The sequence below is a fragment of the Hemicordylus capensis genome, chromosome 1, assembly GCF_027244095.1.
Source record: "Hemicordylus capensis ecotype Gifberg chromosome 1, rHemCap1.1.pri, whole genome shotgun sequence".
In the NCBI taxonomy this organism is placed as follows: Eukaryota; Metazoa; Chordata; class Lepidosauria; order Squamata; family Cordylidae; genus Hemicordylus; species Hemicordylus capensis.
The window spans coordinates 33,153,320-33,170,380 of NC_069657.1; the positions used below are offsets into that span (position 1 = coordinate 33,153,320).

Genomic DNA, 17,061 nt, shown 5'->3' on the forward strand with positions numbered 1-17,061 from the left:
GGGTACCCAGACATTGGTGGACTTCTACTCCCATAATCCCCAGCCATAATGGCCAAATGCCATTGTTGTTGGGGGTTATGGGAGTTTAACTGAGAGACCCAAGGTTAAGAACCCCTAATATTCCATGTTTGCAAAAGATTCCAAATTTAATTATTTTAATGCTTATATTATTTTCATTCTAAACTGCCCAGAGATGCATGTTTGGGGCAGTATAGAAGTCTGATAGAGAGATAGATAGACAGACTTGAAACCCCTTTACTAACTGCTGGTCCGGGAAACTGCGCATGAAGAATGTAGCGGTCCTTGAAACTCTGCACGAAGAATTTAGCGGTCCTTGACTCCAAAAAGTTTGAGAAACACTGGTTTAAGTGAATACTGCATAACTCCCCTTCTGCACAAAGGGTTTTCTTCTTTGTTATAACCAGCATTATGAAGTAGGTATGGCAGCTCCACCCAACAGACAGGTGCTGATTCACTCCTCAGTCATACTCAGGTGAGTCAGCTCCACCTTGCTGGTTTGACCTTCTTCTCTGCTCTCAGAAAAGGTCATGGAAACATTCCACATGAAAACATCCCACCAGCCAGGAGTAGTTTGTCCAGTAAATAGTCTAAGCTATAGATGCCAAAGGGATAAATCTCAGACTGGTTCACTAACTGAACACAGGATTACCATCTGTCCTTATTTCCCCTGGAGATGTCCTCATTCCCATTAAAAAAGAGGAATGCCCATGAAAAAGAGCAATGTCCTTGAGGAAAGGCAATCTGTTTGGTATTTGCCTGCCCCCATGTGTAAGCTACATGGGAGATCTGGCACCCTTTGAGTCAGTGGCCAGGTCTACTGGATCCTGGAGTCCAGGGCTACCAGTCTAAGAAAGCAAGCTAGCAAGTAAACCTGCCTTTGAACCAGCAGCCCAGTCTACCTGTCACATGCAGGAGGCTCTGGGTAGACCTGCCTCCATTGCTCCAGCTAGTAGCTTAATGCCATCCAAAACAATGGGGAAACCTGACTACTCAGCACTCTGGAGGCCAGGTCTACCATTGCTGCTGCCATTGGCCTGCTCAAACTGATTAAGTAGACCTGGACTCTGTTTTTCTGGCAGCCAGGTCTATTGCCACCACCATGGCTGCCCTACTCAAGTCAAATGGTAGACCTGGCCTCCAGATTCTTTAAATTTAAAATACAGTAGTAGTAGTAGTAGTAGTAGTAGTAGTAGTAGTAGTAGTAGTAAAAATATATGATGGGATGGTTGTCTTTATTTTTGAAGTTGAAGCTATGATAACCTTAGCTGCACCCTTTCCTGGAGAAGACACAGTGATTAATCTGGACATAACTAAGGCATTCATCTGCAGCAGGGGTACCCAACCTTGGGTCTCCAGATGGTGTTGGACTACAACTCCCATCATCCCCAGTCATAATGGCTGGAGATATATGAGCTGTAGTCCAAAAACATCTGAGCACCCAAGTACTAGAACACCTTACCTACGGTGATGTAAACTATGTATGGCCTCCTTTGAAAGTGTCCAGAAATTTCTACTGGTTCAAATGCAACTAATTGAATGCTGACCAGTGGGGCAGATATAATGCCCCTCTTCCAATGCTTGAAAAATGCCCCATTTTTTCTGGGTCCAGTTTTAAAGTGCTTGAAATAACTGGCTTCCATTTCCCTATGTTCATCCACTCCTAGTCTTTGATTTCCTGTTGGAAGTCATTTTCCCAAGATGTTTTAAGGCTAGGCTTTGGGTGGTTTATAATCAATGTGTAGTTTACAATCAAATCATATACTGTAATTTTGAGACCACAGCTTTGAGGGTATCCAGGGCTTCCAAAACCATTACTTCAAATTTTGTTAGTTGTCTGTTAGCTTGTGCTGTTATTTCTGGGGTGGATATAAAGGATCTATACTGTAAAAGATGTATCCATGTACAGTGCAGAGGACCCAAAATTTCTCCTATAGCCTCTAGGTCAATAGTATCTATCTATCTATCTATCTATCTATCTATCTATCTATCTATCTATCTATCTATCACATGTTTATACCGCCCAAAATGCAAGTTCTCTGGGCGGTTTACAAGACAATAAAACCCAATAAAAAGATTGACACATTAAAATTTAAAATTTTAAAACTATTAAAACACAGTTAAAACACAGTTAAAACAATGTATTTCACTGCTGGTAAAAGTTGCTTAATCTGGCAACCGTAAACAACCCATCAAATTTTGGGTGGCAAAAAAATTGGAATGAGTGGAGAATATGGGGGTGCTAAACTCTTATGCCATTTTGCCACTGTCTTATGTGATGTGAATGTTTGTATTGGTAGTATGCTTGCAAGCCACCTTGAAGTAGCCTATAGATAAATTTTTGCCACTGAATATTTAGCATAGGAAGTTAGTCATAGCATGCTGATTTTGCTCTGAGTTCCTCTGAAAATCAGTGTATTCACACAAATGGATTTAAGAGCAGCAAGTTAGAGGACTGTGGTCTGTGTGGTTTATCACAAATTGTGTGGAGTTTATCACAAACTTTACAACGTAAACTTTACAATGGTCAGAAAGTAAAATGACTTGATCTTGAACTGTAATAACCAAATTGCCAAAGAAACTTAGAACTAGTTGCTCGTCATCTAGAAAGTGTGCCTGGAGACACCAGACACTCTTATGACTAAAAATGCAGACTTAGCAAAATAAAACTCCATTTATGCTTCACGGTCTTCCTTTCTGCCTAATATACCTAGTGATTATACAGTACTGCAGGGACTTTGCTTTTTTCACTTTGATATATTGCCCTGTGATCTTAAGAACTGAACTTCCAACCAACCGGGTGGGGGCGGGGGCAAGGCTTCACAGAATTAGACTAAAAATCTTTGATCCATTGCACAATAAAGTCATAGCTTAGGTTACTGAGGAAAAACAGAATTAACTGGTCTGAGTGGAGTGGAAAAAAGGACTGTTCTGTACATGATTGATTGTGGCACTAAGGTTAGAGACTCCAGGTACTCCTTTTTATTTTTCAGAATGCTCTTTGATATTGCACTGGTGGCTATGTTGTCTTGAGTGAGGAATCAAGACTATAGGCTGCATGTTCTGAAGGGCACGAAGCATCTTGTAGTTCTACCCCTGCAGCTTACAGTACAGAGGAACCCTAATCTTGACTCCAAGTTGCAGAGTTTGCTTAGTTATAAACTTTTCCAACCATACACTACAGATGTGTTTTGAAACACTGGCATTTATAATGAAATGATGCATATGGAAGACAAGTTCCTTCCAGACAAAGAATTGCTACTGTCACCAGTGAACGTGTTTGAGGTGGGGCATTATTTCTGTAGATGAATAATACAATGAATGTTAGTAGCTATGCCACCCTACTGTGCATATTTACTCAGATCTTAGTACCACTGGCTGAAGAGCTTATTCCCAATTGAAGGAGCACAAGACTGCAGCCATAGGCAATACTATATACTTACCAGAGAGGAGTTCCAGTGCAGTGCAGTTAGTAAGACTTACTTTTGAGTAAATATGCATAGGATTGCACTGCTAGTTTTAGTCTGTTAGCATTTAGTTCCAATAGGCAGTACCCCTGAATGAATTATTTTAGGTATATCCGCCCCCCCCCCTTTCTTTTTTGCTGCTTGCCAGGTCACTTCATTTAGGAAGCAGCACTGCAACAGTTGTTGCTTACCGTGTGTTGTTTAATTGAGATCTTTATTGTAAGGTGCTTCATGGATTTTTTTTTTTAAAACCAAAGGAAAGGGGAGATAGAAATTCCTTAAATAGGAACATAGGAAGCTGTCTTATACTGAGTCAGACCACTGGTCCATCTAGCTCAGTATTGTCTGCAGGGATTCTCAGCATTGGGTCCCCAGATGTTATTGGACTTCAACTCCCATAATCCCCAGCTAAAGGCCACTGGGCCTGGGGATTATGAGAGCTGAAGTCCAATAACATCTGGGCACCCAACGTTGAGAATCCCTGGTCTATACTGTACTGACTGGCAGTGGTTCTCCAAGGTTACAGGAAGAAGAAAAAGTAATGCTTAAAATCACCATGTGGAACAAATGGAGCCTTGCCATGTACCAGAAAGTGGTTTACATCCGGACTTACCTGATACCCCCATTGCATAACCTGGTGGTAGCCTACCCTCCTCAACTTGATCTCCTTCAGAGAGCTGAAAGCCAGATCTTCCATCTAGTATGGCACACAGCGTCCTTCCATTTGGCCCGTGCGGTAGCATTTAAGGAGGTTGAGCGGGGAGGCCTAGCCCTACCTGCCCTGCAACCCTATTTTGTAACTGAATTCATGTCCTACAATTTTGGAAACTGGATTTTCGTGAATGTCCAGAATATGTCCAACCTCCTACAAAAAACCTGGGTCTCACTTTTCGCTCTGCATTGACGAAAGTCAGCATGGGGCATAGCATGGTGGGGGAAAGGATCTTTCAACAGTAATATCACACAAGTATTAAAAAGAGAACACCCGGACTACTTGAGAGATTTGTTATTCACACTTTAAAAATGGAAGGTTGAACTGGATCTATTTAAAGGATCCTCCTCAGTTAAGCAGCTAATGAAAACAATTTATGGAGAGATCCTAGAAGTGGGGTTTTTAAAACCTGATTTAGAACGTAAACGCTACAAACACCACACTTCACAGTACTTGTTGCAACCCGATCACCCTATCGCTCTCTTTAAGGAGAAAAAGGTCCTTTTCCATTTATGGGAAATGAGGTGGTATTTATACCACCAAGTACTACTGCTTAATGCGGCCAAGCCATGGCTCCCAGAGGACCAGCAAGAGTGTCCTAAAATCACCTGCAAACAGAAAGCTAGTGAGCTAGGCAAAACATTCAGGGAAACCCATTCACATTTCTTAAAAGAGTGTGTGGTAGCCAAAAGAGTGTGGCAGGGAGTAAGCAATTTGTTAGAGTGGCCTGATTTGGAAAAACAGACTTGGGAAGAACTAACCTCGGGCTTGAGCGATAGAACTTATTTTCGAGGTCCCAGAAAGAAACCTTCAAGGAAACGGGACGGAACAGGTGTCCTCATACAGGGACGGAGCTATCATTGGGCGAACGGGTTCAAAGAACCCGGGCCGTGCCCAATCAGGAGCCACCATCTGCGGCCCTGACACGCCTCTCGCTTCTGACGTCAGACGCGGGGGCGGTAGTTTAGCTCCCGAGCGGGGGCCGTGTGGCCCCTTCGGGAGCTAAACAAAGTCTGGCGCTGCGAACGCAGCGCCAGCTTAACTAGCTCCTGAAGGGGTCGCATGGCCCCTTCAGGAGATAAGACTGGCACTGCGTTCGCAACGCAGCCCAGGACGCTCCTGGGCTGCGCTGCGAATGCAGTGCCAGCCTTCATCTAACTGCCGAAGGGGCCGCGCGGCCCCTTTGGCAGTTAAGCTGCTTCTGCTGAAGAACTCGTGAACAGACCCTTAAGGCTCTGTTCGGGAGCCAGACCACGCCCCCCGCATCCAATGTCAGACACAGGGGGTGGCTATCCCCTGCGTCTGACGTCAGACGCAGGGGGCAGGGCTATCGGGGCGCCCGCTGCGGCTGCACACGGGCCGCCGGTGGGCTAGCTACGCCCCTGCCCTCATACTAGGGAATTGGAACGTTCCCCTTCTCGTAATCAGGTTAGTAAACCTGTATGTCATTTACACAATGCTCCTGCATAGGAATAGGGAGGGAAGACGAGACCAAGAGGTTCATGTGGATGAGACAGTAAATCTCTTCTGTAAAAGTTTGTATGGTTATGTGCAAAAAGACAAGAGTATCTGTTCTAAACAGCAATGGGACAAATTATGGAAATGGACGTTGGATGTAACCCCTCCCCCCCGATTACCTGATATGCCTTGTCATCCCCCATCCCCAAATTACAGTACTGCCTGCATATACTTCATAACCTTGTGGGTTTCCAAATCCTTGTTTGTAAATCTTTGTAGATATATGATGTACAAACAACCACTTTGTATATAATTGTGCTTTGGCAACGTACTGTATGCTTTGGTAGTTTGTTGGTTCAATTAAAAAAAATCTTGTCCTAAAAAATAAAATAAAAAATCTTATCCTACATGGAGATACCAGGGAATAAACCTAGGACCTTTGGCATGCAAGCATGCAGATACTTTTCCACAGAGTTATGGCCCCATCCCCATAGGCCGTGGTTCTTAATGTGGGATCCGCCAGAATTTGTTGAACTACAACTCCCAGCATCCTCAGCCATAATAAATTGTGGCTGGGGATGCTGGGAGTTGTAGTTCAGCAACATCTGGCAGACCCCATGTTAAGAACCACTGCACTAAGAGAAATAGCTCACAACACTCATACAGTATGTAATCCCATCCAAATGCAAACTAAGGCAGACCCTGCTTAGCAAAGGGGACAATTCATGCTAGCTACCACAAGACCCGATCTCCTCCTGTGGATTTTATTTTATAAATAAAATACATCTGGGCATGGAATCAATTTCTGCATATCCTTGAAATACCTTTTTGAGTCTTCAAAATAAAGTACTAGTTAAGCTCCTGCCAAAAGATGCACATCCTCCAGTATTTCAGGGATAAAAGCAGATATACTTATTTTAAATATGTTGTGAATGGAGGTGGGCAGACAGGCCACAGTATAGTTTTGAGTGCTTAATTTCCATATGGCTTGATGGTATGTAGCTCCAAGAAGGTGCTAGGGGTTGCGCACTGATCTTAGACCTGGTCTGCACTGTTAAGACCTGGAGCCTCTTCTCACGAGCAGTGAGAAGGGCTCCAGAGCTAGTTGCAAAGAAAGCGGGTTAAACCTACTTTCCCTGCAGACGATTCATTCAGCATTGCTGGGCATGCTCCCCACACACCCAGATGATTCTCCGTGCGCCCAGGCAGCGGAGAGGGTCAGAGGCCGGGATGTGTCATCCCGCCCCCCAGAAATACCATGATGCACTGCGCAAGTGTGTGGTTCATCATGGGGATCCCACTCCCCGGGCTCTCCACTGTCTGGTAGCCCTGGCCACAAGCAGCCGCAACTGCCACACAACCAGAAAAACAGTGTGAAGGGAGCGCAAGTGCCCTTAACCTTGTTTTCAAGGGTGGCTACTGTTAATGGAACTGCCCTGGGATGATTGGTAAACACCCCCAAAACTGAATTCAGGCTTAGTTCAGAATTAGCTCAGAGTGGAACAGTTCCACATCAGAATAAATGTAATGCAAAGTGTTGGTTATAGGAAAACGACTGGCTGAGAAAGAGATGTTCAAAACAGAGAAAGTTTTATTTGAGGATAAGGGGGTACAATGGAATAAAAGAGTGACTAAGACCAATATTGCCTGCAGAGCAAAATACAGCTAAGTGGTATAGCAAGTGTTCACTGCAGCGCCAAAGTAATGGGTGACTCCACAAGGTGGTAACCAAGTGGGTAGCACTGGAGACCAAGGGGAGCGCACTGGCTCAAGAATCCAAGGGCAGATAAAGCCCAAAATGTGTCCTGAAGGGACATTCCAATTGACCTTCTTCCTTGACCAGGGAAGTTCCGGGTCATTTCAAAAGATCCCATTGTTTTGTCTGCTGTGCTGCACTACAACTCAATGAAGCTATTCACATTATTGCTCGAAACCGGAATGAACTTGGTGGTTCTCTGGCGGCTAGCCCACCTAACTACCCCTTAACCTAAACAAAGTTAACAGAGCGAGTGCTCTGTTAACTTTGTTTAGATCACTGGCGGAGCGGGACAGCCCGCGGCCTGTGTGTGGCTGCCGCGGGCCCGCCCCCGCATCTGACGTCAGACGCGGGGGCGTGGTCTGGCTGAACGGAGCCTTGAGCCTCCATTCGACCAGAGAGAGTTGCCCTTTAACTGCCGAAAGGGCCGCGTGGCCACTCGGGAGCTAAACTAGCCTCCCCGCGTCTGACGTCAGATGCGGGGGACGTGTGGGGACCACTCTCGCGGCCCGATTGGTCAGCAGCCCAGGTTCTTTGAACCTGTTGGCCCAATGGTGGCTCCGCCCCTGGTTTAGATGATCACGTGTCAGCCACGGTTGACACACTGGGGTGGGTGGGAGACCCCAGAAAGGCACCATGCACTTGTGCGGTGCCTTCCTGGGGTTGGTGTAGACGGGGCGCTGCTCCCGTTCCCCTGAAGCTCCCAACGGAACTGCAGCCGGGCGCAGAAGTGCCCGACTGGAGCAACCGCTCGTCTAGGCAGCTGATCTGGCCACCCAGCAATGAATGACTGCTCACGTGTGAGGAGAGCAGGCTAAGCCTGCTTTCCCTGCAAAAACCCCATTCACACGACACGTGTGAAGCTCCTCAATGAGTGAATATCCATGCAAACTGAGCAGCTGAATGTGCAAACACTGGAACTCTTTTTGGTTGGAAATACCTAGTAATCTCATCAGCATTTTTTTGGGTACATCTCTGAGTTCCTATCAACCACTTCAGCCTTCTTTTGATAAGAAGGGAATGTGCATTCGAGCTTCTCTGATGAGATAATTCTCTGACTTCTCTGATGAGATAATTGGTTTTTAGATTGTTTGAGGCATCGATGAAGGAGAGGTAAACCAAAGGAAGATCAGAGAGATGTACAGAGAGACCTTATATGGATGAGAATTGTTGAGAATTAACTTTGGGAGTCTACGCAAGTGTCCCAGCCTGGGGAAGGCATGAGGTGAGTTCCCTTTCAATTTGGCTCTGTTGCAGCTGCTAAATCTAGGAGTAACTGTCCTACTGAGTGACTGTTCCCCGATATGCTAATAAGCGGAGAGCTCACAATGCTATGAAGATCCTGAGCATGTCAAAAGTGAGCCTCATACGCCTGCAGTCTAACTATAACAGGGAGGCTTCTGGGAGCCGGCAGAAAAGCAGTGCTACTACTTAGACACGTTTGCTGTGTGATCAGCCTGATCTCAGTGGTTCACACATCCGTGCAAATCCAGGCTGGGCTCACTAACCCTGGCTTTGCACACCCATGTGAATAGCCTCCTGGTCTGCACTGCAGTCTGGATTAGTCGTGAACAGCATGGGCATAGTGGCATAGTTTTGGCATGATTTCTCTCGTGCAGTTGCAGTTCATATTGCAGTTAATACTTAGGAAAAGTCTTCCTCTGGAAGTGCCTTTAGATGAAGTCTGCTTCTTCTAAGTGTGTCGTGGCGTTTTTCATTATTTCTTTTGAGTCTTTCCATCTTTCCCGAAGCTTCTGCTGTGGAGCAATCAAACGGGGTGTAACTGCTGGGGGTGGGGGGAGGAATCAGGATTCAAGCACACAATAAAACTATTTATTTAAAAACATGTATTTCCTGCTTTTCTGGTCTGCAAAAGCTCAAGGCAGCTCACAGCAAAGGTTAAACAAAGTCAGACAAACATTGTACAAATTACAGCAAAATAAAAATCAGAAGCAGCAACAAATGTCTTAAATGCACAGAGACCAGCAGATACAGACAAAAGCATAACTTCATTAAAAGCCTGCTGAAAGAACCAGGTCTTCACTGACTATCGGAAAGTGGGCAGGTTGGGTAGCATGGATCTTGCAGAGCATCTTGGGGTCTACCATGGAGAAGGATCTCAAATACCTCTCAGCTGAAGATGGAAGGATGCACAAGAGCCTCTTTGTTTTCAGCTGATCTTAATGAGAAGGAATATCCACCTAAATATGGATTTAGGGAAGAACACTGGCTTCCTATCCCCTTCTAGCTCCAACACAAACTTCTTCGTCTTCACTTCAAACCCCTCAGATTCACCATTCTAATAACCTGATACATCCATGCTTATAATCTCCACTTCTCCAGCATAACTATCTCAGTGATATGGAGGTCTTCTGCTCCCTCAAGCAAGTCTCTCTTGCAGCTCATGCCTGGAACAGCATCCCAGAACACAGATCTTACATTACCTGTCTTACTTCCCTCACAGCCAGCATTCCCTCTAACAGGGAATTCCAGATGTTTTTGACTACAACTCCCATAATTCTGATCCAAAGGCCATAGCAGCTGGGGATGCTGGGTACTGTAGTCAACAACATCTGGAATTCCGTTAGAGGGAATGCTGCTCACAGACTACCTTTTGTGTTAAGCCTTTGGTACAAATGCAAATTCTTCCCCTGTTAACCCTACCTCCACTTCCTTCCCCTTTCTCTAGGATTCCCCGTGTGTCACATGTTAGGCTGTAAACTCCTCCAGGCAGGAATCTGTTTGTAAAGCACTGTGTTTATGGGTGGCACTCTCTCTCTCTCTCTCTCTCTCTATATATATATATATATATATATAATTCTCCTGGGCGTGCCTTGTGCGTCCCGGCAGCCCAGCTGATTGGCTGGGCTGCGGGGGCGCCTGATTGGTCCTGGCGCACCCAAGAGAATTGCCTGGCCGGGCGGCTGTGGAGGCAAGGCGGCGGGCCCGGCCGCGGCGGAGGAAAGGCGGCGGGCCTGGCCGCGGCGGCGGCACTCTCAGCCTGGCGGCACTCTCAGCCCGGCGGCCCGGCCACCTGGCGCGGCACTCTTGGCCTGGCCGCCCGCGGCAGCACTCTAGGGGGTTGTGGAGGGAGGAGGAGGCAGCGGCATGGTGGGGGGGTGAGGCGGAGGGAGCCGGCGGCGGTGGCACGGCTGGCTCTGCCCCCAGTCCCCGAGACGGCGGGGAACAGCTGTATCCAGCTAGAGGCGCAGATGCTCTGCGCCCGGGCCCACTAGTATATATATAAAATAACTGGATTCACAATCTCCAGACAAGAGAAAGCTAGTCATGCTTAAACCCAAATTGATATAAATGAAACAAATTAAGCTTAATCATTTAAATCAATAAATTTCTATGGGACTTAATCATGACTATTCTCTGGATTGGTGTCATAGTCTTAACTCTACCCCATTTACTCATTTGCTGAATCAGAATGTTAAGCCAGACTAACTCAATGGTGTGACTTTTTCCTTCAAAGGAATTGTGTGGGTGCTTTCTTACTCACTCTGAATCTTACAAGGCCCAAGGCAGTCTTTGAATCTCTTCTCCGATGTAATTAAGTGGCTTTGGACAAAACTCCCTCTGAACTGAGCAGGGGTTGAACTAGGAGACCCTCTAGGTCCTTTCCAGTTCTAAAATGTGATGATTCTGTTATTCTCTCTGCTTCCTGTAGGCAATATGGGAATAATAAAACTGGTCTTACAGGGTTCTTGAAAAGATGACAAAACAATGCATAGGAAGTGCCTTGAATGCTCTGATATGCTACAGAAACACACTTATTTCGTAGAGTGGAATGACAGAGGCATTGAAGGAAAGGAGTGGAGCAGGAGCAGGAGAACTAAATCCACAGCAGAGGGGCATTGGGACAGGATGCTCCGATAGAATAAAAGCATCGGAGTGGAATGGCAGGTGTCAGAAGGATGCCACAATGGTGTGGCAACATATGGAGTGGAGCAGCTGGAACGATGGCATGGAAAATACAAAGGGCTCTCGAATGCAGTGACAGCAGAGTGAAGTGATAGTGGCCAACAGCCACACAAAGGTGGCCATCCTGAGGCTCTCCAGCTGTTGTTGGACTACAACTCCTAACATTCCCATGCAACTGGGCATGAGGGCTGGAGCATCTCAGGATGGCCATCCCTACAGCAGAGGCAAAAACCTAGAATAGAAGCAAAAAAGAACACAGGAGGACAGGCAGACTTCAAAGCCGGCAGGGAATGAGTGGGTCACAGCCAGGAGCTTAGGACCACCCGATCCCCCAAGTGCAGCGTGACCACCCCTGGCCACTGTGTACAGTCTGGAAGCAAGTCCCAATGTGTTCCTTAGCTAGGGCTGCCAACTCCGACTGAAGCTATTCCTGGAGTACCCCAACCCCAATTGTTCAAAATTCCAAGTCATTACAATTTCCATGATTGCTTTCAGTTGTCTCCTAGAGAGTACTGTCTCCTCCATCTCTAGGAGTCTCCGATTTCTGGAGACCCCGGGCCAATCCTGAGGGTTGGCAACCCTAAACTCCACGGGTTAAGCATGTAGGAACAGCATGGTAATTCCAAGGACTTTTCCTAGAGAAGTCTGTTTCTTACTTCCGAGTAATGATAGCGTTACTCGGAAGCCCTACTCGCACATTATGTTTCAACACTCGTACCAGTGTACATAGGTACCGATCTGTACACAGGTACAGTTATCCACACGCTAAGTCAAACACAGGCGCAGCAGTACACTTCCTATCTGCACCATGCACTTGAGGGGGCCTGTATACCCAGGTTCACTTTTTCCCCAGTCATTCACACACAACCATAATAAGGCAAGAGCCTACAGATGTCTGTACACTCCTGCAACATAATGTCTGAATAGGACCCCATTTCCGCACCCCTCTGCACGCTTAACCGTCACCTCTTCGCGAGGAGGCCACGAGTCGACCCCACTGAATCCGAGGGGACCCTCCCGAGTCCAGCCTCGCACCTGCTCTAGTTGCCGCAACTTTTGCGGCTCCTTGTCCGCAGTCCCAGGCGGCTCCTCCACCTGACCCCTCCCCAGCGGACCACGTGCCAAGGGCGCTGCTGCGCAGGCTCCGCTCGCTCGCTCGCTCGCTCCTCCTCCCCTTCCCCCCCGCCCAAGCGAGTCTGGCTGGATCGCTGGATCAAAATGGCGGCCGCTGTGGCGGCCGGAGCAGACCGAGGAGGGAGTAGCGAGAGCCGCTGAGTCGGGCCGGCGCCGGGAGCCCAGTCGGGGGTCATGGCGGCTCCGGGCGACACCGAAGACATGCGCGGTGAGTGGGAGGGATGGGAGAGAAAAGGGGCGCAGAAAGTACTGTCCGTCGAGGGGGGGATAGGTAGCCCCCCACCACACACCCGGCCCTGTGGCGATGCAGGACCCCCCGTCCACCCCTCTTCCTTCTCTCGTTCCGTGCCTATAAGCAGCCCTGACTCCCACCCCCCCCCACGTCCCTCTCCCCACAGTCCTAGGAGTTCTTCTCTTCCTTCCTCCCAACCCAAACAAGGTGCTGTGGGGGCCACAGTCAAGAGAGGCGACCCTAAGGCTTCAGCAGCGCTTGGTCGCTTTTCTGGGTGGCCGCGTTACTTACCCCCCCTCCCCTTCTACTTCTTAACCCAAGTGCTGCACTCCCGAAAGCCCTTTTTCTTCCACAGTCCACTTGTGGGAAACACCCGCCCTTTATCTTGTTTTTCATGCTTCTTGTGACACACACACACACACACACACACACACACACACACACACACACACGGCTCCCCAAACTCATCCTCCCCGACTCCTCTTCCTCAGCACTTGTGCTTTCTACCCGGTTCCAAATTCCACTTCGTAGCCAGGCGAGGACTTGACAACTCTTTATCCTACCTGGCCTTTCCCCTACCCAATTCTCCCCCACCCCCAACCTGGTTTTATGCCCTTGGCATTAACTTGGGAGTGTTCGAATTCAGACCTGGGTTCCAGTTCTACTTCAAGTGGTGCTTACACAGCAACTTCACTTTTGCTGTGAGTTAGCACTAAAGTGCTAAAGTAAACATCTCCCGCAAAGAGTATGATCTTGTAAAGTGCCCTCTCCATTGATGGTCCTGTATAAGTAATAACAGTGTGCCCCACACAAGATAATTCCTTGGCTTAAGTAAATCTATGCTGGGCAAAGGACAAGCGTTGGGCCAGCAGGTCACATGTGGCTTGCAAGGTTCTTATGTGCTGAATGAGTATATCCAAGCCTCCTTGCACCAGCCCTTTGCATATATTTTGTTTCCTGCGAGTGCAGAAAATTCATTAATTTTCTGCCTCATTTTTTCCACTTCTAAAGCAGGATGTGTGCTGCTTTACTTCATAGGGTTGTGAGAATAAGCAGCAAGTAAATTATTTGGCACACATCTCTGTTTGCTGTGCGGTGGACTTGTGCCTCATATCCATGGCACAGATAACTGGGATTTCCCAGGTGAATCTTTGTGGTCCTTCCGTTCTCATGATACCTTAATGATTTCTCTACTAAGTAGATTTGTAGTCGGTGATGCAGCTGCTAATTCAGAAGTGCAGGAGCTTTCCATGACTGTCCCCATGGTCATGCCCACCCCAACAGCCAGAAACACCGAGAAGTACTGGTGCTGCTGCTCCAGCGCTGCACCCCTCCTCCACTACACCCCTGTTTGTGGTTATAACAGTCATTCTTGGTCAGGCCTTAGGTATGCCCTCCCCAGGGAAGACCTCTGGTGTGCTTGCCAGAGAGGGTTTAAAAGGGGATATAAAACTGGTTGGTACTGCTGAAAACTGCTGGTGGAATTTGGAATAGATATAGAATGTGTTTATTTCATTCTATGTAATGCTTGTCAGTTTGGGGTTTGTTAGCTGCCTTTGGCACCACTGGTTAAAAGCTGGGAAAGAGATTGAATCAATAAACCGCTCAGTGGAGAGGAACTACTGAGTTAAGTAGCTAGAAATCATTTGGTATGCATCAGTTGTAGTCAGAAGTGTGTGTGTATGTCAAACTTTTATTTACTGCTTGTCAACAGGACTTCAGCTATTTGTGGACTTTGAGTCACTTTGCTCCTTCCCTAGAAACCCCACCTTATGAATTGCTGATAAATTGACTTACCTTACCTGGTGTTTTTATTATCATATTTCCATGAGTGAATTTACAGAAATGTAGTGTTTCTGTAATTTAAAATAGCATTTACAGAAATGTAGTGTTTCAATTGATTCTGCATTCCTGAAACCAGCTAATTTCTCATATGGGATGCCTTGTAGCCTGTGCTTCAGGATGCTGGGGGCACTTTTCTGTTGGCAAGTACACCTCCATCTGTGAATAGATTCCATATTTGATCAAAAAGGGAGCATTCTTGTGCTGTGATCACATAATCTCATTTCCTTCCTTTAAACAAGGTTCTGGGGTGACTCTTTTCTCATTTTGCACAAATTTTCTCATCCATATTGCAAGTAGGCTCTCGGAAGCATCTTGAGAGTCTCAAGCATGAAAGGCAATACAGAAAAGCAGGCTATTATCCTGTTAGCATCCAGAAAAGCTAGGCAGGCTTATAGATGCAGACTGTAGATATAAAATGCCTTTGGAATGCTATGATGATGATACAGTTCATTTCTCCTGTACTGGATGTTTTTGTGCAACTTCATTTTTTTCTGCTTATATAGCGGATACCCCGATAACCAGTAGTATTTTTTCATTGCTACCTATTGCAAAGAGTCACTAAATTTTGTTCATTATTGTTTGGGGTTTTTTTTTAGCTATATGAAGTAAGTGTGTCCCATACTACTTTTGCCTGTTGTCCCTACTCTTTTTGCAGTGCAGGCTTATACACACCCAGTTTCAATGACGTTTTTAAACTGCAACTTTACAACAGAATCAAATTATTTGTCATCTTTCCAGTTCATTGCAACTCATCATGCATGTGCCCTACAACAGAAATGGGCAACTTGTTCAACATGGAAGATTGCATCAATAATTCATGCCTTTATATATTAGTACTACTTCCTTTGTAATCATGAAAGCTAGAAAGTGACTTGAAACGTGTTCATACCCTGCTACCCAAAACTAAAAACTCTGGGGCAGTGTGTGGCCTGTAGGCTACAAGTTTCCCACTAGTCTAGATAAGGTCTAGCACTGATCCAGCTCAGGATAAAAAAAACTTGGTATGCAGGTGAAAAAAAATTGTATATGCTTGTTGTGAATTAGCAGTAATAATTGTATTGATCTCACTGAATTGCATGGATAACATAAGGTGGTGAGCAAAACATCAAAAAATTATGAGCAGCTTTTAGATTGCAGAATTCTTAGTTAAAACATTAGTATAGGTGTCAGAATTTGCTTGGGATATAGGAAGATGTCATTGAGATCAGTGTATACTGTCCCTTGCCTTGTAATGTTGCCAGCTGCTATCATTTTAACATGTTTCACTGTACAGAGTGCTTTAAAAATTATTCTCATTCTTCCATCCTCTATGGGACATAGGTTAAGCTGAAAGATGTAAACTTGCTAAAGACCCACTGGGGGGCATTCATACACTGCATTGTGGTAAATACAGGTTTGCCACAGAGTGGATGCAGCACACTGAGTGCATCATTGTGGTTTCTTCTTGGTCAGTGTATTTATATGTTAATATGTTTGTAGTATTCACTCTCTGCTACTGTGGGGGCTACAAGAAGCACCCCATGCTGTCCTTTGGATCTGCAGGCTTGCAGATTCCATCTTGGTTGGGACTCACAGGAGCGTGACTTACCTTCAACTGCCTGTATATGGAAAATTCCTACGCCAGTTGCTTGGCAGAAGCAGTTTGGGGTAGCAATCCCCAGATCAAAAGTGAAAAATGTGAGGCTGGACGGTGCTCCTCATAGCTCCTCTTTGTGTAAATACACAAAAGAGGTTGCTTGGCTGAAGCAGATGTGAGTTTATTTGTTTGTTTTTTGTTTATTTAAAACATTAGTCGTGAGTGACCACGTTCCTGCCTGGTCTTTTGGAAGAGGTCCCTTGACACCCGCTGAGCTTCAAAGATGACATACACCCCACTGGAAGGATTTGGGTTGGGTATACCAAACATTGTGTGCTTCAAACACTCTTGCTTCTTGCTCTCTTTACAGCTAATTTGGAGTTCAGACTAAAACGCCTCTTTCATGAGATTTAAATTAGTTTTATTAGTTAATATTGTATTGCTTATCTTGATTGATCAATCTTTCTGCATTCCTTTACCCTTATTATCTTTAATAAATCTATTTGCATTGTATCCCAGTCTCTGTCATTTCCAGACCAAAACTTTGCACAAATTCAACACTGTAATGAACTGCTTCCTCTAGATTAGCTGATTCCCCACATTAGCCCAAGAAGTTAGTCAGGAGTGCGCAACCAATACTCCAGAGCAATTTCATGAACACTACTTAAGTGTGTACCTAAAAACATAATGTGTGGAGTAACCCCAAGGTTCTGTGGTTCTCCTGTATCAATCCACTATACTGGTTTACCTTGATTATTCCTTGATCAAGATTGTGTGGTGTTTGTTCCCTCTCTGTTCCCTGGGTTCATGGTGGTGAGTGTCTTTTTAGCATATAAATGAGTTTTTCTCTGTATATTCAGATTATGTTGCTAAGCCATAAGTATGCTTTTGTTGTATTTGGTTGCACCAAATGGTGTTGACTGATTTAAAGTTTGA

General features: G+C 45.9%; 1 protein-coding gene and 1 long non-coding RNA gene across 6 annotated transcripts in view; one reads left to right on the forward strand and one right to left on the reverse strand.

Annotated features, from left to right (window-relative positions):
• Positions 1-9,230: 9,230 nt before the first annotated feature.
• Positions 9,231-12,541, reverse strand: LOC128335880 (uncharacterized). Of its 3 annotated transcripts, none has more exons than XR_008311761.1 (3): positions 12,305-12,541; positions 10,917-11,078; positions 9,231-9,585 (listed from the first exon to the last, which is right to left on the reverse strand). It is a non-coding gene; the product is annotated as an uncharacterized LOC128335880 (long non-coding RNA). The 3 variants fall into 3 exon arrangements; XR_008311758.1 differs by having other exon boundaries at positions 9,231-9,590; positions 12,305-12,539; XR_008311760.1 differs by having other exon boundaries at positions 9,231-9,590; positions 12,374-12,494.
• The window catches only part of BTBD7 (BTB domain containing 7), a 115,822-nt gene continuing 111,262 nt past the window's right edge, over positions 12,502-17,061 (forward strand). For 2 of the 3 annotated variants that reach the window (XM_053274650.1, XM_053274659.1), the window contains exon 1: positions 12,523-12,680. Coding sequence is in view for 1 of the 3 variants with exons in the window: in XM_053274669.1 (XP_053130644.1) it covers positions 12,647-12,680 (34 nt within the window). In the remaining 2 variants the exon portion in view is untranslated. Of the gene's footprint in view, positions 12,681-17,061 lie in introns of all 3 variants that reach the window. The other variant, XM_053274669.1, reaches the window with a different exon arrangement.